Source organism: Tympanuchus pallidicinctus, unplaced genomic scaffold (genome assembly GCF_026119805.1).
Source record: "Tympanuchus pallidicinctus isolate F22 unplaced genomic scaffold, pur_lepc_1.0 scaffold1, whole genome shotgun sequence".
NCBI classification, from domain to species: Eukaryota; Metazoa; Chordata; class Aves; order Galliformes; family Phasianidae; genus Tympanuchus; species Tympanuchus pallidicinctus.
The window spans coordinates 97,246,441-97,262,477 of NW_026294618.1; the positions used below are offsets into that span (position 1 = coordinate 97,246,441).

Sequence of the window (16,037 nt, forward strand, 5' to 3'; positions counted from 1 at the left end):
AGCAATTCTTTCATTATTAATACTTAGACTTTCCTTCTAAATCCCAGAATTACTACAAATGTCAATCTGCAGCATACATTGAACAGTGAATTTCTGCATTTCTGTGGAGACCCAGTGAAATTCTGTTTATCAGTTTAACAAAACCCAGTCGAAGGTCAAGTCTTCATTAATCCCTCCTGCTGTGTTTGGACACCTGACTCGATAAGATGCTCAAGCCCTTTCCACTAAGGCTAAATGCAGGATTCCGATGTGTAATACATTTCTGTTCAATCTTTACAATTTTTTCTTACATCAACATTTGAAATACAGAAATACATGACTCCAGATTTTGATGCAGCACATTTTCTATTTAGAGACAAGCTGTAAGACAAAAAGCCAGCATGAAGGAGATCGGCATCGTTAGGCCATTTGTCAGTAGATGAACATCTAGTTCTAGGCTCTGCAGCTGTGCATTAGAATAGCTCTCACAGAACTCCACAGTTTTTGTATTGGTTGGCATTTGAAGGTTTCATCTCTAAGAACAGTTTAGGCTGCAGGAAGAAGTATTAATGATTCAATATTCCCTCCTTTAGAGGCACTAATGAGCCGACATCATTAAAAGAGTATCATATTATCCCTTTTATTGATTACAAGACAACAAAGCCTCTTCTGTATTTATAAGCCACAGGTCAGCAAGACCATTAAGTTGTGATACAATGAAAACACACTACTAATGGCATGCTTCACCTCTCAACATCTAATGAAGCAGCAAACTGCTGCAATAATATGTTCAGCTTACAAATTTGCACAGGCTTTTTGAAAAATGCTTTTATTTTATTTATATTAGTCCTTATATTCAAGGACTTATATTCAAGGACTGCTACCAGCTTAGGCTTTCAGTAGGAATCTCTCCTTCATGCTCTTTCTAATATCACAGCAGCAAAAAAGAACATCTACTTCAATGTCTATAAAGTACTCTGATTTTTATGAATGGAAATGAGGAACACATTCAAGTTATGACTATTAGCATTTTGAACACTACACTATCCAACAGAAAAACTCACTTCTACTGTTGAATGCCTCAAGAAACACTGTAAGGCTAGTTATAAGCTCCACTGCATGGGAGAGAAAAAAAGCACTGCTCTGACAAATTACCACGCCAAAAGAGATAAAGCAGCTTATGCCTACAGTAGCCTGATGACTGATGTTAACACTGGATACAACTCAGCATGGATTAGCCCTAGTCTGCATTAAGTTCCTGTGCAGGAAGAAATGTAAGCAATAGTTGATCTTTAACACATTTCTTTTGCATCAAAAGTACCAAACAAAAAAAAGTAAACAAATATTTTAAACTACAAGATAAATATCTGTGGTCAATATATCCTGAGCTGCAATTCTGAAACTCACGTTACATACCTTGGAACCATTAGAACATCAATTAGCTCAGCCAAAACCATACTGTGTCAGGAAATACAACAGGAGCCTTAGAAAGATATTCTCAGCTTTTTTGTTTTATTCCATAAAATACTCACTTCTCTCTTCTGGTTTTCTCTAACTTGTCTTTCAAAATCATGATCTCCTTCTTAAGTGCAAGCTGCTGGCTCTCTGCATCCCGTAGTTCCTTCTTCAGACTTTTTATTTCATTAGCATGCATTATTTCACGTTTAGATAGTTCCTCTTCATAGAAAACACTTTTCTTTTCCAAGTCTGCCTTTAATTTAGTGATCTCTTGCTGGTGTTCTATACTGCTTACACCAGGAGAGCGACCAATCTGTTTTTGCTAAAACAAGAAGCTCCAAGTTAGCACTCAAGAATGCTGAAAACAATGCTTAACAGCAACTCAATACTCTTAAGTCTGTGTTTAGAAAATATCCCATTACAGACTTCACATAAAAGCATGTATCTATTTTTATCTTTCTGAAAATTTGTTCATCATAAATCTTAACTGTACTTTTATCATTTTGTGATTTAAATGCAATAATAGTTTTAAAACATGGAAATCATCACTTTAAACACCACGTAACACACTGCGACTCCCCTTACACGCAGTCAGAAAGTGACAGCAGCACTGAAAGACACTTATGATCCCACTCATCCAGTTCACAGCAACAAAACCACGAGGCTTTCAGGAATGCAGAAAAAGGACAACGATTTATAGTCAATATATTTCAAAGCATAGATAATTTGTGGAAAAACTATAAAAAAGGCAGGAGAGACTAAAGGCTAAATTCTAGCTACAAAAACACTATATGGATTGCATCAGTCGGGAAAACCTGATCTATTTTACTTAAACTAACCATTTACATCACTGCAGGTTAACAGGAAATACGAGCTTTAAACAATAAGAGTACTTCACTTTTCACAGCTGCAAAGCTCTCTTGGTGAGATCTGGCATTTCAGTAGTCTTCACACATTGCTTAAGGACACATACACATTTGTATCAACCATGCACCCAAAGTCCTGCAAACTGAGGTTGTGGTGTTATACATGCATTGAAATCCAAGTATGGAAATGTAGATGCATTTATATTTCATGTAAATACATGTATAACTTGGTTCAGATTTTTTTCTCCTTATAGATAATGGAATACGGAAGGAAACATAGTCTAAACAAATAAAGCAAATTAATAAAAAGATTGCTTCAAAAAACGGCAGATAACTGAAAAACCTTCTTCCTTAGGATAACTGTCTCACACTTGTAGGAGGTTCTACAATATTTTGTAACTCCATTCTTGTTATAAGTAAAGATAATTTTCCTTCGTTTATCTTGATGATGCATGAACAGATTTCAAGAGCTAAATGGCACTGAAGAAATTCAGATTATCTGAATTATTATTGTGATGAAATCTGTGAGAAAATGGCCCTGCTCTGGGTGTCAACCTAATGCTGTAAAAACCTCTTACTGTATGAGCCAGATACATGCTGCTGCATTTTTTTCTCTAACTCATCAAAATGACCATCTGTTTCGATCAAAGAACAAAATCCTGCAGTTCTGATGCAGAACGGTTAATCAGAGAAAAAAGATGCCATACTAAATGGAGATGGCTCAGAGAGGAAAGGGAAGGAATTTTCTTTCATGCCCCTGTAGTCAACTACTGAACTTGCTTTTTACTGCCCAAAACGCTTAATTGCCTACACGTATGTAACAATGCCGCATGCAAAACATCTGTTTGCAACATCATGGTCTTAATGGTTTTTCACATTTTATTTCAAAAGATCCTATTGGGTGCAAAACTAAAAAGTGAGCAGCCAGGGAGCCGTGCAGGAGCTGTGGGCATGAGGCTGTGGCAGCTGGGGCTACTGGGCCTTGCTGGCAGCTGCTGAGGCCTGCTTTTCAGTAGTGCCCAACTGCAAAGCAAGGGACAACGGGCACAAGCTGGAACACAGCAAGTTCCATACAGGTGTGAGGAAAAACTTTGTTACTTTTAGGGTAACAGAGCACTGGAACAGCTGCAAAGAGAGGCTGGGGAGTCCCTTTCACTGGGAATATCCAAGACCCACTAGGACACCTTCCTGTGTGATTTGCTGTAGGTGCTGCTTTAGCGAGGGGTTGGACTCAGTGACAATCAGAGGTCCCTTCCAACCCCCGCAATTCTGTGATAAAACAGATGCTGCAGCAGAAGAGAGAGCTGGGTGATATTGTACAATAGCAAACAGAATTAGAGTAACAGAAGAAACAAAAAATATGTTTTGAATTGATGTAAGCACAAATTCCAAATAGATGTTTTCATACATGCCTGTTCCAAGTGGCCAAATAGTGCAACTGAGACATAATGCATCATTTGGCACGTAGATAGATGCCATAACTCAGTGCAGGAATTCTTCCCTCTCTCTTCCTCTCTCACAGGCACACACAAACAATAAAGACACCACACAGCAGCTCTTTCACTGGACATATATGTAGCTGACTAAGAGTAAACTGGCTGCAGTGCTGTAAATAAAACTATAAGGCTTGACATGTACATCATGTACTACGAATGAAGTGCAACAAAACAGACATCAAGTTTTGTACTTGTACAATAAAGAATAATAATCATTAAATATTGCAATACTCTATCAGATGGAATGGAAAAACTTACTAATTGAGCAATCTAATGTTAAATAAACATACTAGTAAAAATCTTGGAAGATTTTTGGCTTGGCTTTAATGTGATAAGCCTCTGGTATTATACATTGCTTCAAAACTCATATCTTGCAGAAGGTAATGATAATTTACTATGCTAGGAATATGAAGAAACTTAGGACTGTGATGTTTATAACAGCAGTTTCATGTTAGAAATACTTGCCAAATGCAGCATATTAAGAAAGATTTTTTTTTTTAGATTTAACAATTTATTTAAATTGTCACTTATAGATTACTACATTATTCCTCTCAATTTAATAATTTGCTACTGCTCGGGTAAGAATGAAATCATTTCATTTTCAGTATGTAATCTAAAACTTTAACATACAGAATGTAGTCTAAATTTGCTTGAAATGAACTTACAAATTTAATAAATAATAAAAAAAGTAGCCATACAAATTAGCACCAGAATCACCTAGTGATTCTGAATCAGCCTTGACAAACATGCTTATTTTGAAATTCTAGCCTATGAACATACTTAAAATATCTAATAACAGAAAGAAAGTAAATGTGTTGGTTAGTATTTCCCGCATTAAAGAACTTAGGCTTCTATCTGTGCAATCCAAACTTCACCTGTGTCACTAAATCTACACCTAATTTGGGTCTCTGAAGTGCCAAAGCCAGCAGCAAAGCACTGGGATTTGGGCAGAATTTTGTCTAAGTATAAATCCAAAGGTGGGAAAATAAGTTTACCAAAGTAAATAGGAGGGATAAGTTCTTCCAGCAAATCTATGCAGTGCCACAGATATACCAATAAACATGCCCATCAACAGCAGAAGAGCAGAGAGACATCTGTAGGTATTTTTGTATTATATTTGTAGATGCATTTGTGCATTTGCAGGTATTATTATATTGCCACACCTGATTCAAATCTACATCTTCCCTTTCCTATTCTGATAAACTTGCCTTGTTGCTGTAAATCAGCTTACCATCTTTTCTCAATAGATCTCCCATAAATTCCCCTCATGTCTGAGAGAGATATACAAACTCTTTCCTAACGGTGAAGATTAATGAAAGCAGAACAAATATATCTTAATTTTCAGACAACAATCTGAATTGACAGCATCAGGAGCTCTAAAAATATGAATTTCATGATGAATGGATTTCCTTATTTTCGTTCAAGGAAGGAAGGCAAAATAAAAGAATGCATGATCAAAACAAAAACTTCTGTGCAGTGACCTAATGTTGATGAATGTTCCACGGAATTCTAATAATGAAATTATTATCCATGTGATTTAAGACCAGAATAGACCTAACTTGATATTTTGTACAAAAAATACAGAATTATCCCAGGAACAGCATTTTGCTGTAAATGAACAACAGTCCCAGTGCAGAAACAAAAAAAAAACAACCGTGCCCTTCAATTTTTGAGAAAGTCTAATTTCTTTAGAGCATTGTATATAATGCTAAAGCACAGAATAAAATAACAGTTAACATTCTTGGCTTATTTAAATTTCTGTTCCTAAAAAAAATGTATGCATGTGTGAGCAATCTAAATACACAAAAACTTCTCCTTTACAACTACATCTGTTGATTTCCATTTTGGAGAAACCGACCTTTCTTCTCTTTTAGAACACAGTACGTGAAACACCTGTAAAGAAACCTGCAGAGGCTTTAAGTTCATCTTTACTCAGCCATTCTACACTCAAAAAAGCCTTTACACGAAGTAATAACTGAAGCAATTTGGTAAAAAAATTATTGAGAAATTCTTCAGAGAGCAATGAATACAGTGGTCTGAAAACTGCAATAGGTAAATGCTGATTCTTCTGGACAATAACACAATTCACGTTTGTACCAGTATTCAGCACCAACTGAAGTGTCAAACTGATAGTATCTTTTTCTCTTACAGCTGAAAGCAATCTAACAGATCAGTGCTTGTTGCCTGCTAAGTTTACAGGTGTTAATATTAGAACAGACTAACCTTTAGCCCTTCTACTTCGCTTTCCAACTGCTTGGAGTACTGCTCGCTCCGCTCTCGCAATTTCCTGTCTTTGGATGCCTCAGCAGCCGCAGCTTCAGCTTGGACTTCCAGCTACAAAAATACATGCATTTATTAATGGGCAGAGTTCTCTCCATTTTTTCAAAACCTACTTATGATTTTCAGGGAGACACAATTTCAACACTAACCTGGACACTTCAAATTCTTATGAAACAAAAATGGTAATCGTTTAAAATAAGAAAAATTTAAAAGATTTACAAACAACATTAAAAAAACGTTTCATCAGAAAACCTTACATATAACTACTAGTTCATAAATTCTAAACTTACTACTTACTTCTTTTTTAAGTCTCTCTGTTCTGCGTAACTCTTGCCTTAAACTTTCTACTTTTTGCATCACCACTTCCATTTCTTCTTCCTTATCTCGGAGCTGGCGGGCAAGCTTTTGTTTTTGAGAGTGCAAGTCTGTCAGCCGCTCGTTCATCTCTGAGAACTCCTGCATTGCCAATTTCCGCTGGCTGTGTGCATCTTTCAGCTCTTTGGCTTGAGATTTTAATCTGTCACTAGACTCTGCCAGTTCCTACAGTTTAAAAAAAGAATTAAGTAATAAACCTAGAAAGCTGCAAGGCTAATTCTCTGGATGTGCATCTCAAACTTCTCCAAAGTAATGAGAAACTAGATACTCATTTATGTTGATAAATGCATCCACAATACAGGCTGCGTGCTCCTATAAATCAGATTTTACTACGGAAGTCAGTTAAACTGCGTAAACTTATGTGAGGTCTGAATTTGCTCCATTACTATAGGTTCAATACAAGCACTCACACTAAAATATAAAAAAGCCCTGCTGTCTTAAAAAACTTCATCTGCCCAGTTTTTCCATGAACTACTTAAAAATCAACAAAAAGTACTCAACTGATAAATAATGACAATTCACAAGTTTTTTGCATTAGTTGAATGGAAAACTCTTGTATGTGAGGACCTCTGCTTTTGAAGCTTCTGAGAACTGATGCACATGGCAATTACGATTTTTCACATACTATACCATAATATAAAATAGTACAGAAAGTTTCAGATAATAAAAAACAATGTGTTCAACAACAGTAAATGATAATTACCCTTTCACAAGAACCTACACAGAGAACACTGCTACTCCTATGGTGTAAATCTTTCACAAAACGTTCTTAGATCTGTGCTACTACACTATCAATGAAGGACCACAGCAGTTTATATGGTATAATGATGTTCAGCCAAAACAGAGATGAACAAAAAAAGCAAGGAAAAGTGAGTCTGAGAATGAAAAGCGGGAGGAAGAAAGAATATTTGGCACCTATACAAATTTAACAGTTTTCTAAGCTTGTTAAAAGATGTCCTAATCACTATAAATTGCTTCAGAATGGTCATTCTTAGACTACCTGACAGCACTCAAGATTTTAAGAACTTTATGAGTTAAAAGAAAGAATGAGAAATACAGATGGCAGGTCAACACTGAATATGGACTCTAAAATACTGGGCTAATACAAATCGTGATGACAAAAAGCCTAACGTATTTTGTATCTGATCATGTTTGCAATGTGATTCAATCATGAACACAAAGCAGGCATGAAAGAGAGTACATACTAAAATAAAAATGAGGAATTGGTGATGGAGGGAAAAAAAAAGTCAGTATTTGTTACAGTAGTTATTGCAAATCACTTTTGAAATCTTTATGTTTGGGAATTTTTTCACATTTCCCTTCTTGGAATGCTTCCATGCCACATCCCTAACAGCAAATTCTCAGCATTTTTTCCCTGCTGCACTCTCACTCATACTTTAAATTATTTGTCTGGAATTGCTCTTCTCCATCTTTTAACCACTATAATTATCACCTTAGTCTAACACTACAAAACTTTCTTTGCAGCCATTCCAAATTTGCATCATTGTGTAGTTTATTACCTGGAATTAGTCACCCAGGACCACCCAACATCATACACAAAATGCTTTAAACAGTGTCCTTGCCTTATAACAAGTCAGAAAGCAAAGTAGGTCACATTACACATTTATCATCTACTCATTAATTTTATATCTTAAAGTTATTTTAATCAAAATTAAAGCATAAAAATAGTCCTTTGGTTTTAGAATAGTCACTGACTAAGCACTTTACCTTATTAAGATCTTCCCTCTCTTGCTTCAGCGTTCTAACCTGTTTTTCAAAAGCCTTTATTTGTCTGGAAGCATCGTCCAACTCCCGCCTTGCAGTGCTGGCCTCTTCTAGCTGCTGTTCTAGATGACCAGAATCTAGAAAAAGCAGCATATTTTAGATATGCTAAAGAGAAAGTCATCCCACAATAGCACTGCCTAGGTGTTTTAAAACTCCCTTCAGTATTTATTCTTGTCCCAACCACAAACTAAAGCAATTCTTATCTGATTTCAGAATAGGGAGCAAGTTGTTTCAACTACTCTAGTTGTTTTTAGCAGAATAGAACAGAAGCTCACAGATTACTGTAACGCAACACAAAAAATGACAACTTGTCATTTTACATTGTAACAATCAAACACACACAACCCTATTAAATATACACTTCCACATGACTTCAGCATTAGACTTGTGTGCACTGTGATGTTATATATAACACTCATTTTCTTACACCGTATCTTAACTACAGGCAGTCTCTTTCCTCCACACAAACTCCTCCAGAAGGAACCAGCAAAAAATCAGATCACTCAAGAGCTGGCAAAGGTTCTCCTGTTGATAGACTTAAAATTAACTTCAGAAGATTTTACTTATTTTTAGCATGAAAACCACTTGTATTTATATGATATGCTTCATTACTACTATAAATGCAAGAAAATTACTATAGCCAGTTTCTTCCTGTCAATTATATTACAAAAATACAATACTAAGGCAGAGATGAGTAACATCAAATACTTTCAAATGTTCCAAAATAAAAAGTTGAAATGCGTAAAATATCAGAGAAAACTAAAAATTCTAATTAGGATTTCACTCAAAAACAGATATTGAAAGCAAGATATACGGTGAAAGTGGGTTTAATTCTCAGTTCTACGAAATCTGCAGACATTTTGCCTTTGATTTCAGTTGTAGTGGGAGTTCACACTACACATTTATCCATAGACCAGTAACTCAGCCATACTCTTAATACAAGCTTTTTACTACATTTTCACAAATGTACCCCTAAGAGATTGGCTCTTAGAGAAGTCAAACAGAAAAATACTTTTTTAACAGTTGCAATTCCTGAAACAAAAGAACTTTAAAAGGAAAAGAACACCATTATCTTGTCCTCATACAATTGTTTGTTATTGTTTTAATTCACTGACTTTTATTAATGAAAAAGAGTGCATTTAAATAAGAGATGTAGCTTAGAGCTATAAATTATTAACTGCCTCCCTTATGTAGGTTTCTCTGAAGTCACCAGCAAAAAGAAAGTTTATATACGGCCCTGCTGAGCCAAGATAAATCTCTCTTCTGTGCATGACCTACTTTGTTCCATAGCTCTACTTTCTTCCTCTATTGCTGCCCTTTATATGTCTGGCAATGTTAAAGATTCCTCAGTTTTCTCCTATGTAACTTGCTGACCAAAAAAATACAACTTTGACCTCAAAAAGTGAAAGCATATGACTAGTGTCATTCCACAGAAAACCATAGAGACAAAAAAAATGCTGTATTTTTCTAAGGTTCCTTGTTACAGTCTTGAATTTGACACAATTTCACATTATTTTTATCACCTTTTCAAATGGATGCTTACACCTACAATTCAAAATAAGGCAGTAAAAAAGATTAAAGCTGGTTGTAGCTTATGAATACTACACAGCAATTTTCTCTTTAGTCACTCTAGTTTTTGGTAACATTTTAGGTAATGTAAGCAAACGCCCTGTAGGAAGTTACTGCATTGCACTTAAGTGCTCAAGAGATAAGCCCAAACTATAAAGTTCAGCTCTGCACCTCAAATCTACCTTCTTCAAGTTCAACAGATCCAGGCTTGGAAGGCCATCCAGAAAGTCTGAAACTGGCTCCACTGAACTTGGAATCCAGACAGGATCATCATCTGGTTTGTGTCTGCCTTCTGTAGTTAGTTTTAATTAGTTTTAATATCTATCTCATTATCAGTTTTATTATCTATCTCATAAAAACAACATCAAAACAACCAACAACCAACCAACCACAAATCCGTCAGATCAAGTAAAACATTTTCTTTTTCCATTTTTTATCAGATTACCTTGTATTAGTAAAAACTCAAGGCACAGATGCACTGTTAAATATATTGTCTGCACCAGTAAAGGCATTCAAGCACATACTGGAAAAGTTATTTGGATTTAGAAATTTGAAATTTGAAATAGAATTTTGAAATAGAATTTGAAAAAGCTTTGGATTTAGAATGAGAATAATGGTGATAACACAGATGTTTTAGTTACTACTGAGCAGCGCCTACACTAAGTCAAGGAGTTTTGAGCTGCTTGTGCTGCCCTGCACAGAGGTGCCTACAGGAGCACGCTAAGCTGGAATGGGACAGACCCAGGATAGCTGACCTAAAAGGACCAAAGGAAAGTCCCATACCATACAGTCATGCAGACATCTGGGGCAGCTGTCCAGGACATAGCTGTTGCTGGTGACTGGCTGGACAGGGATCAGCTGATGGTGAGCAACTGATTGTGCATCACTTGCTCACCTTATTCTTGTTAGTGCTTTGTTGTTGATCTTTTTTTTTTTTTCTCCTCTTTCTTTCTTATTAAACTGTCCTTATCTCAACCCAGGAGTTGAGCACTTGCTGGCCCATCCCACTGCAGGGGTGGGGAGTGAGCGAACAGCTGTGTGGTGTTTAGCTGTCTGCTAGGTTAAACCACAACACAAGCATTTTGCAGACAAACCGCAAAAAAAGTACTAGATTAACATCTTCATTTCTCATGTTTACCTTCATAATCAAGAATCAACACCTTCCTCACCTCCAGGAAACACCTCACCTTTTGCATACAAAGCAAGAAGTACTAAGTTATGATGACTGTGACTTGTAAAAGGACAACAATGACTTTTGATACTGCAAAAATAAACAAGTGCTCCATCTGCTCTTGCATTACATTGTTGAGGGGAAAAAAAACAAGGTAATACAAATGAAAATTCTCAGGTAGTGCCTGATCATCCTTGAAAACTAGCAATACCACACTTTGAATTCAATAGAACTTTACTGCTAATAATAACAGCAGAAGTCACTTAAACTTCCCTTCCCTCTTGTAATAAGAATTACTGAAGTACTGAGTATTAAGCTGAATTTGAAGAAAACACTGTATTAAAAGTGAAGGGTGTAATGAGAAGTAAAAATACACCGGGAAACTCTAGAAAAGGAAAACAAGCATTATCTTAGAGAAAAATAAGGTCACAATTCTTGCTTACTGTTGCAGGTTTTACATTAATAACTTACCTGTTACCTGTTTCTTCAACTTTTCAATTTCTTCTTTCAAGCTTTTAATTTCTATATCTTTGCTTGCTGCAATTGGGCCATCCACTGTTGAATACTGAAGAGCCTGGACTGTCTGAGTGGACTCTAGAAAAAGAGACAGGAGACAGGAACAGAGGTAGTCAGAAGGATGTAACTGATAAATGAAGATATAGCAAAAAACCCTCCGCTACAGCATGTTAGATTTATGCTTTTAAGGCCATATCACAAATGTTAACATCTAACTCACAGACACAAAAGTTTAAATCAAAAATTATGATGAACATTAAAAAAAAAAAAAAAGCCTACAACTGCAAGTAAAATACGGCTTTTATTTTTCCAAATAACAGAGCACTATACACCTAAACTTAAGCATTTCTGTATTAAGACCTTTCCCTGTTCCCAGCAAGACCACGTCTTACTCCTGTAAAAAACTATACATATCTACATATTAGGATTCTACAGTTTAAAATTTTGAATGGCTAAGTGCCAATTTTTCAGCATTTGTCAGGTGGACAAATTAAGTTCTTTCAGACACAGTGCAGAGACAGCATGTTTTAAAGAATTGCATTTGTGGGATATTTCAGGCATAAAGGCTATCAAATATTTAATTTGTCAACAGAAATAATAAAGAGATGTCTTTTCTGCTACAAGACATTCCAGGAGGTTTTGGCTGTTTCTTTTTTTTCCACAGGATAAACTGCTTCACAGAACTGCAGGCTAATTAGGTCAGAAGAATGACTGAAGCATCTTTTCATACCTTGCAGCTTTCTACTGAGTTCAAGCTTTTCCTGCTCTAGGCGTCTTATTCTCCTCTCGTAAGCTTCTGTTGCTAAACTGTCCTCCAAAGTTCTCTGAATGTTGGCATCAAGATCCATGGAGGGTGGTCCAGCTGTCAGTCTTAGACAGCTGCGGTCTGAAAGCACACTGGGAAAAAAAGTTCAACAGTATTTCATTTTACAACAGGTCATCTTTAAAAAGAAACAAAACAAAACAAAAAAACAGTAAAGTTTAGATTGTAAATAGCATGCCAATTCTTATTCAACGTATTTATACAATAAAATAACACTTGGTTAGTATTATTGTAAATTCATTTTTACCTACCATGACTGATCTCAATGTATTTTCAACTCTGTGATTAAAAATGACTGTCACTGACAGCCCAAGTTAGCAGATAGCAAAAAGTGACCTTCTAGACAGTTTATAAGATTTCAGAAACAGCTTGTTTTAAAATAATTCATGAAATTCTCCAAACACTTTTAATATAATAACTACAAAAAACGGTGTGAAATTTTCACGTGAAAACCAGGGCATCTATATATCAAAAACAGGGTGAAACCCTGGCTCTGCATATTATCATGTACACTTGCTACGTATGTAAAAGATCCTTTTGACATCTACTGGTGATCTCACATTACCAGCATCAAGCATATGTGCTTGCAGAAGCATGGCAGGATTTTCAATAGCTGTAATCATTATTTATTTGTTTTCATCAATGTTCATGGAAGAGTAATGGACTTTCTTGTTATTGTTTAATTTAGCAGCAGAGATGAACATAAACGCTACATAAATACCAACTATTGTTTCCATTCAGAGATACAGGAGTGTTAAATGATTCCAAATAAAACAGTTCTTTAATTCTTTTAAGCCAAGTTCCCCTCTGAATCCACACATCTACTGTTATCTTTGTCATACTCTTATGTGGTCAACTTCTTACATTGTCTGAAAAACACCACTGTCAAGAGAACTCCCCTGTGCACAGTTGGTGACCTTTATACTGATGTAAATTCTACCTGTAGAGAGTTCATTCTTTTTGGACAAACTGCATTTCAGCTTATACTCTGTTAGTCTCCCCAGCAGACCACAATATTTAGTTATTTGTTTGCAGTGGGTATCAGAAAGAAACAGGAAATTCTGTAACTATCCTACGGATAATTTCACAACTCTTACTTACCAGCTACTTGTATATGTGAAACCTACAAATGGTAAATGATGGCCAGAAAACGCAGTGTGTGATGGTGGAGGCATCGTCTCCTAGAAAAATGATAATTGAGAGAGTAATAATCCACTGACTATTAAAAAAAACTGAGTTTAATCATGTGTGAAGTGCCAGTGACAATTTCACATTAACTGGCTTCTCAGTTATCCTTACCTACAGCTCAAATATGAAACACACCACCTAAGTCTATCTATAATAGCATGAAATATGTAATATATATTATTTCATGCAGGTTAGCACGAAAATGTTTTTCTAATTAAACAGGTTATCACTGGAGAAAAGCAGAATACAACAATTTTTAAAAGGCAATTAACTCCCTCCTTTTTCCAAGACGTTCTCAGCACGTAGCATATCTTTTACTCCCTCTTTCACATCTCCCTTCTTCACTTCTCCTTTGTATTTTGTTTTTATTTCTCATAGATTTTAAGTTTCAGAAGCTTCTACATGAAGATCTTAAAGATTAAATTCATCATTGTAATCTATATGACAAACAGCCTTCAGTAATCACACAGGTATCCACATGGATTACATTGGTTCTGATATCATCTCTAGTGATAATGATGCAGGAATTTGAAAATAACATTTTTTTTGCTGATTTTGGAGTAGGTAGTTTAAAAAATACATATTTCCTACCATTTATGTGAATACAAGTGTGTTACCATACTCACAACATTATAACTGAATCCAAGTCTGTCAAGCCAATGTCAATAAATGTACTAAATGGAACAGTGAAAAGCTAAAAATCAACACAACTCAGGCTGCCTGGACAACACTGTTTTGTCCTCTTGCACACTTTTAACATACAATCATTGTCATGCATATAAGTTTTCCATGCAATCACTGTCTCTTTCCTCCAGGTAGAAAAACAACAACCATGGCTTTGCAAAGCTGCCTTTTACCTTCCGCACTGGGCATTCCTCATTTGCTGTATGTCATTCAAACCTTCCAATGAATTAAAAAATAATAATTCTCATGTGCTTTTCTATGATGCTGACATCTGTAGTTTAAAAAATAATAATTCTCATGTGCTTTTCTATGATGCTCACATCTGTAGTATACAACAGATGAATACAATATACAATAGGTGAATATACAGTAGTGTACAAGTAGGTGAAACTTCCTCAGAAGATGCATATGAAAGATGGATGGGAAAACATTGCAAAGTCACACATGAAGAATTTGAGGTGACGAAACACGATATCCTGTCGTTGAAGCAAAAACCTACCATATCCTCTACCATGCAGTGCACAAAGCTATTTCCCTCAGAGGTCCTGAGGTACAAGGTGTCAAAAGAAATGGTAAAAGTGTAACTTTCTCAAAACAAAACAAAGCCCAACCTCATATGCAAATAACAGATTTCTGCATCCTTCAATAAATAAAAATGCATCTCCACAGAGAGAACAGAAGGCTTTTCTCAGATGCTAGAATCCCTACCATCTGGCAAAGGTCCTATTTAAAGGCATAGAAACACTAGGACTGTTAACAATCATCAGTTGCAAAATTTTTTTAGCAAAGGTAGAACTATTTATTTCTTACTGAGATTACAGTTACTGTATGGTTGTCCTGAAAATAAGGGCTGTTACTCTTTTCCTAAAGTTTCCTAAGCTCAACCTAAGTCAGAAAACAACCTCAAAAAAATTTTAGTCAGTATGAATTGAAATGAAATCTGGCAGAGAGATGGGCAGTTACAAATAGAGTGCTACAATACAATGCATTATGCAAATAAAATACAAGTATCTGCAATGCTCTACTAGAAATAGTATCCCGTAGGTGTGAATATATACATAAAATATATTTGTTATGCAACCTGGACCCAAAAATTGTCACTGCAAATAAGATATATACATCAGAAGTAAGGTTATAACAACTTCAAAATTTTTAACTGAAATTATCCCTACAAATACATACTTGGAGCATCAGCTTCCAAATTATGTATGTGCATCTCATACAGGATCTTCAAAGCTGCATTTGATTGCTATTTGTGCAGAACGTAACAAACACAAAAAAATAAACTTCCATTTACATGTATTTTTGAAGCATAATGCAAAAACAGATTTGCCGAAACATTAATTCTGTACTTACAGAATTTTTTAAGCAATCATCATCCACGTCAAAATTCGATGTATCTGTGGGGCTGCTGACTTCTGGGATGTAAGGTGCATCACAGTTTCTAATGTTGTCCCAGTCAATCCCAGCAAAAAATGGATGGTTCTTGAAGTCTTCTATCCCATTCTGTCCAAGTCGATGCTCTCTGCTACAAATTAGCCTTCGGATGAGGTCCTTTGCACTTTCAGACACATCTGTCACTTGAGCAGGAAACTGGAACCTCTCCTTAAAGATTAAAATAACAGAAAATAGTTTATTACCAAGTAGAAGTTGGAAAAGTCACCCCTCCAAGTGATAATTATTAAGTAGAAAAATAAATGTGCAAATACTCAAGTTATTAAAAATAAACAGTAAGGTTTCTAGGAAAAAGTCTTTTCCCAAAGGATAGAAACTATTGAACTTTTTTTGTATTCTGCTTTTTCTTGTTTATTTGAATTGCTCTTAAACCATTGGATTCTACAGCTGCC

The 16,037-nt window shown here is 35.6% G+C and overlaps 1 protein-coding gene across 10 annotated transcripts in view; it reads right to left on the reverse strand.

Annotated features, from left to right (window-relative positions):
• CDC42BPA (CDC42 binding protein kinase alpha) overlaps positions 1–16,037 on the reverse strand; it is a 150,709-nt gene that overhangs the window by 54,726 nt on the left and 79,946 nt on the right. For 8 of the 10 annotated variants that reach the window (XM_052687179.1, XM_052687223.1, XM_052687187.1 and 5 more), the window contains 8 exons: positions 15,547–15,795; positions 13,420–13,499; positions 12,226–12,392; positions 11,451–11,573; positions 8,183–8,316; positions 6,377–6,619; positions 6,023–6,133; positions 1,512–1,759 (listed from right to left, as the gene is read on the reverse strand). In XM_052687179.1, the coding sequence (XP_052543139.1) occupies positions 1,512–1,759; positions 6,023–6,133; positions 6,377–6,619; positions 8,183–8,316; positions 11,451–11,573; positions 12,226–12,392; positions 13,420–13,499; positions 15,547–15,795 (1,355 nt within the window). The remainder of the gene's footprint in view (positions 1–1,511; positions 1,760–6,022; positions 6,134–6,376; positions 6,620–8,182; positions 8,317–11,450; positions 11,574–12,225; positions 12,393–13,419; positions 13,500–15,546; positions 15,796–16,037) is intronic. The other 2 variants (XM_052687214.1, XM_052687251.1) reach the window with 1 other exon arrangement.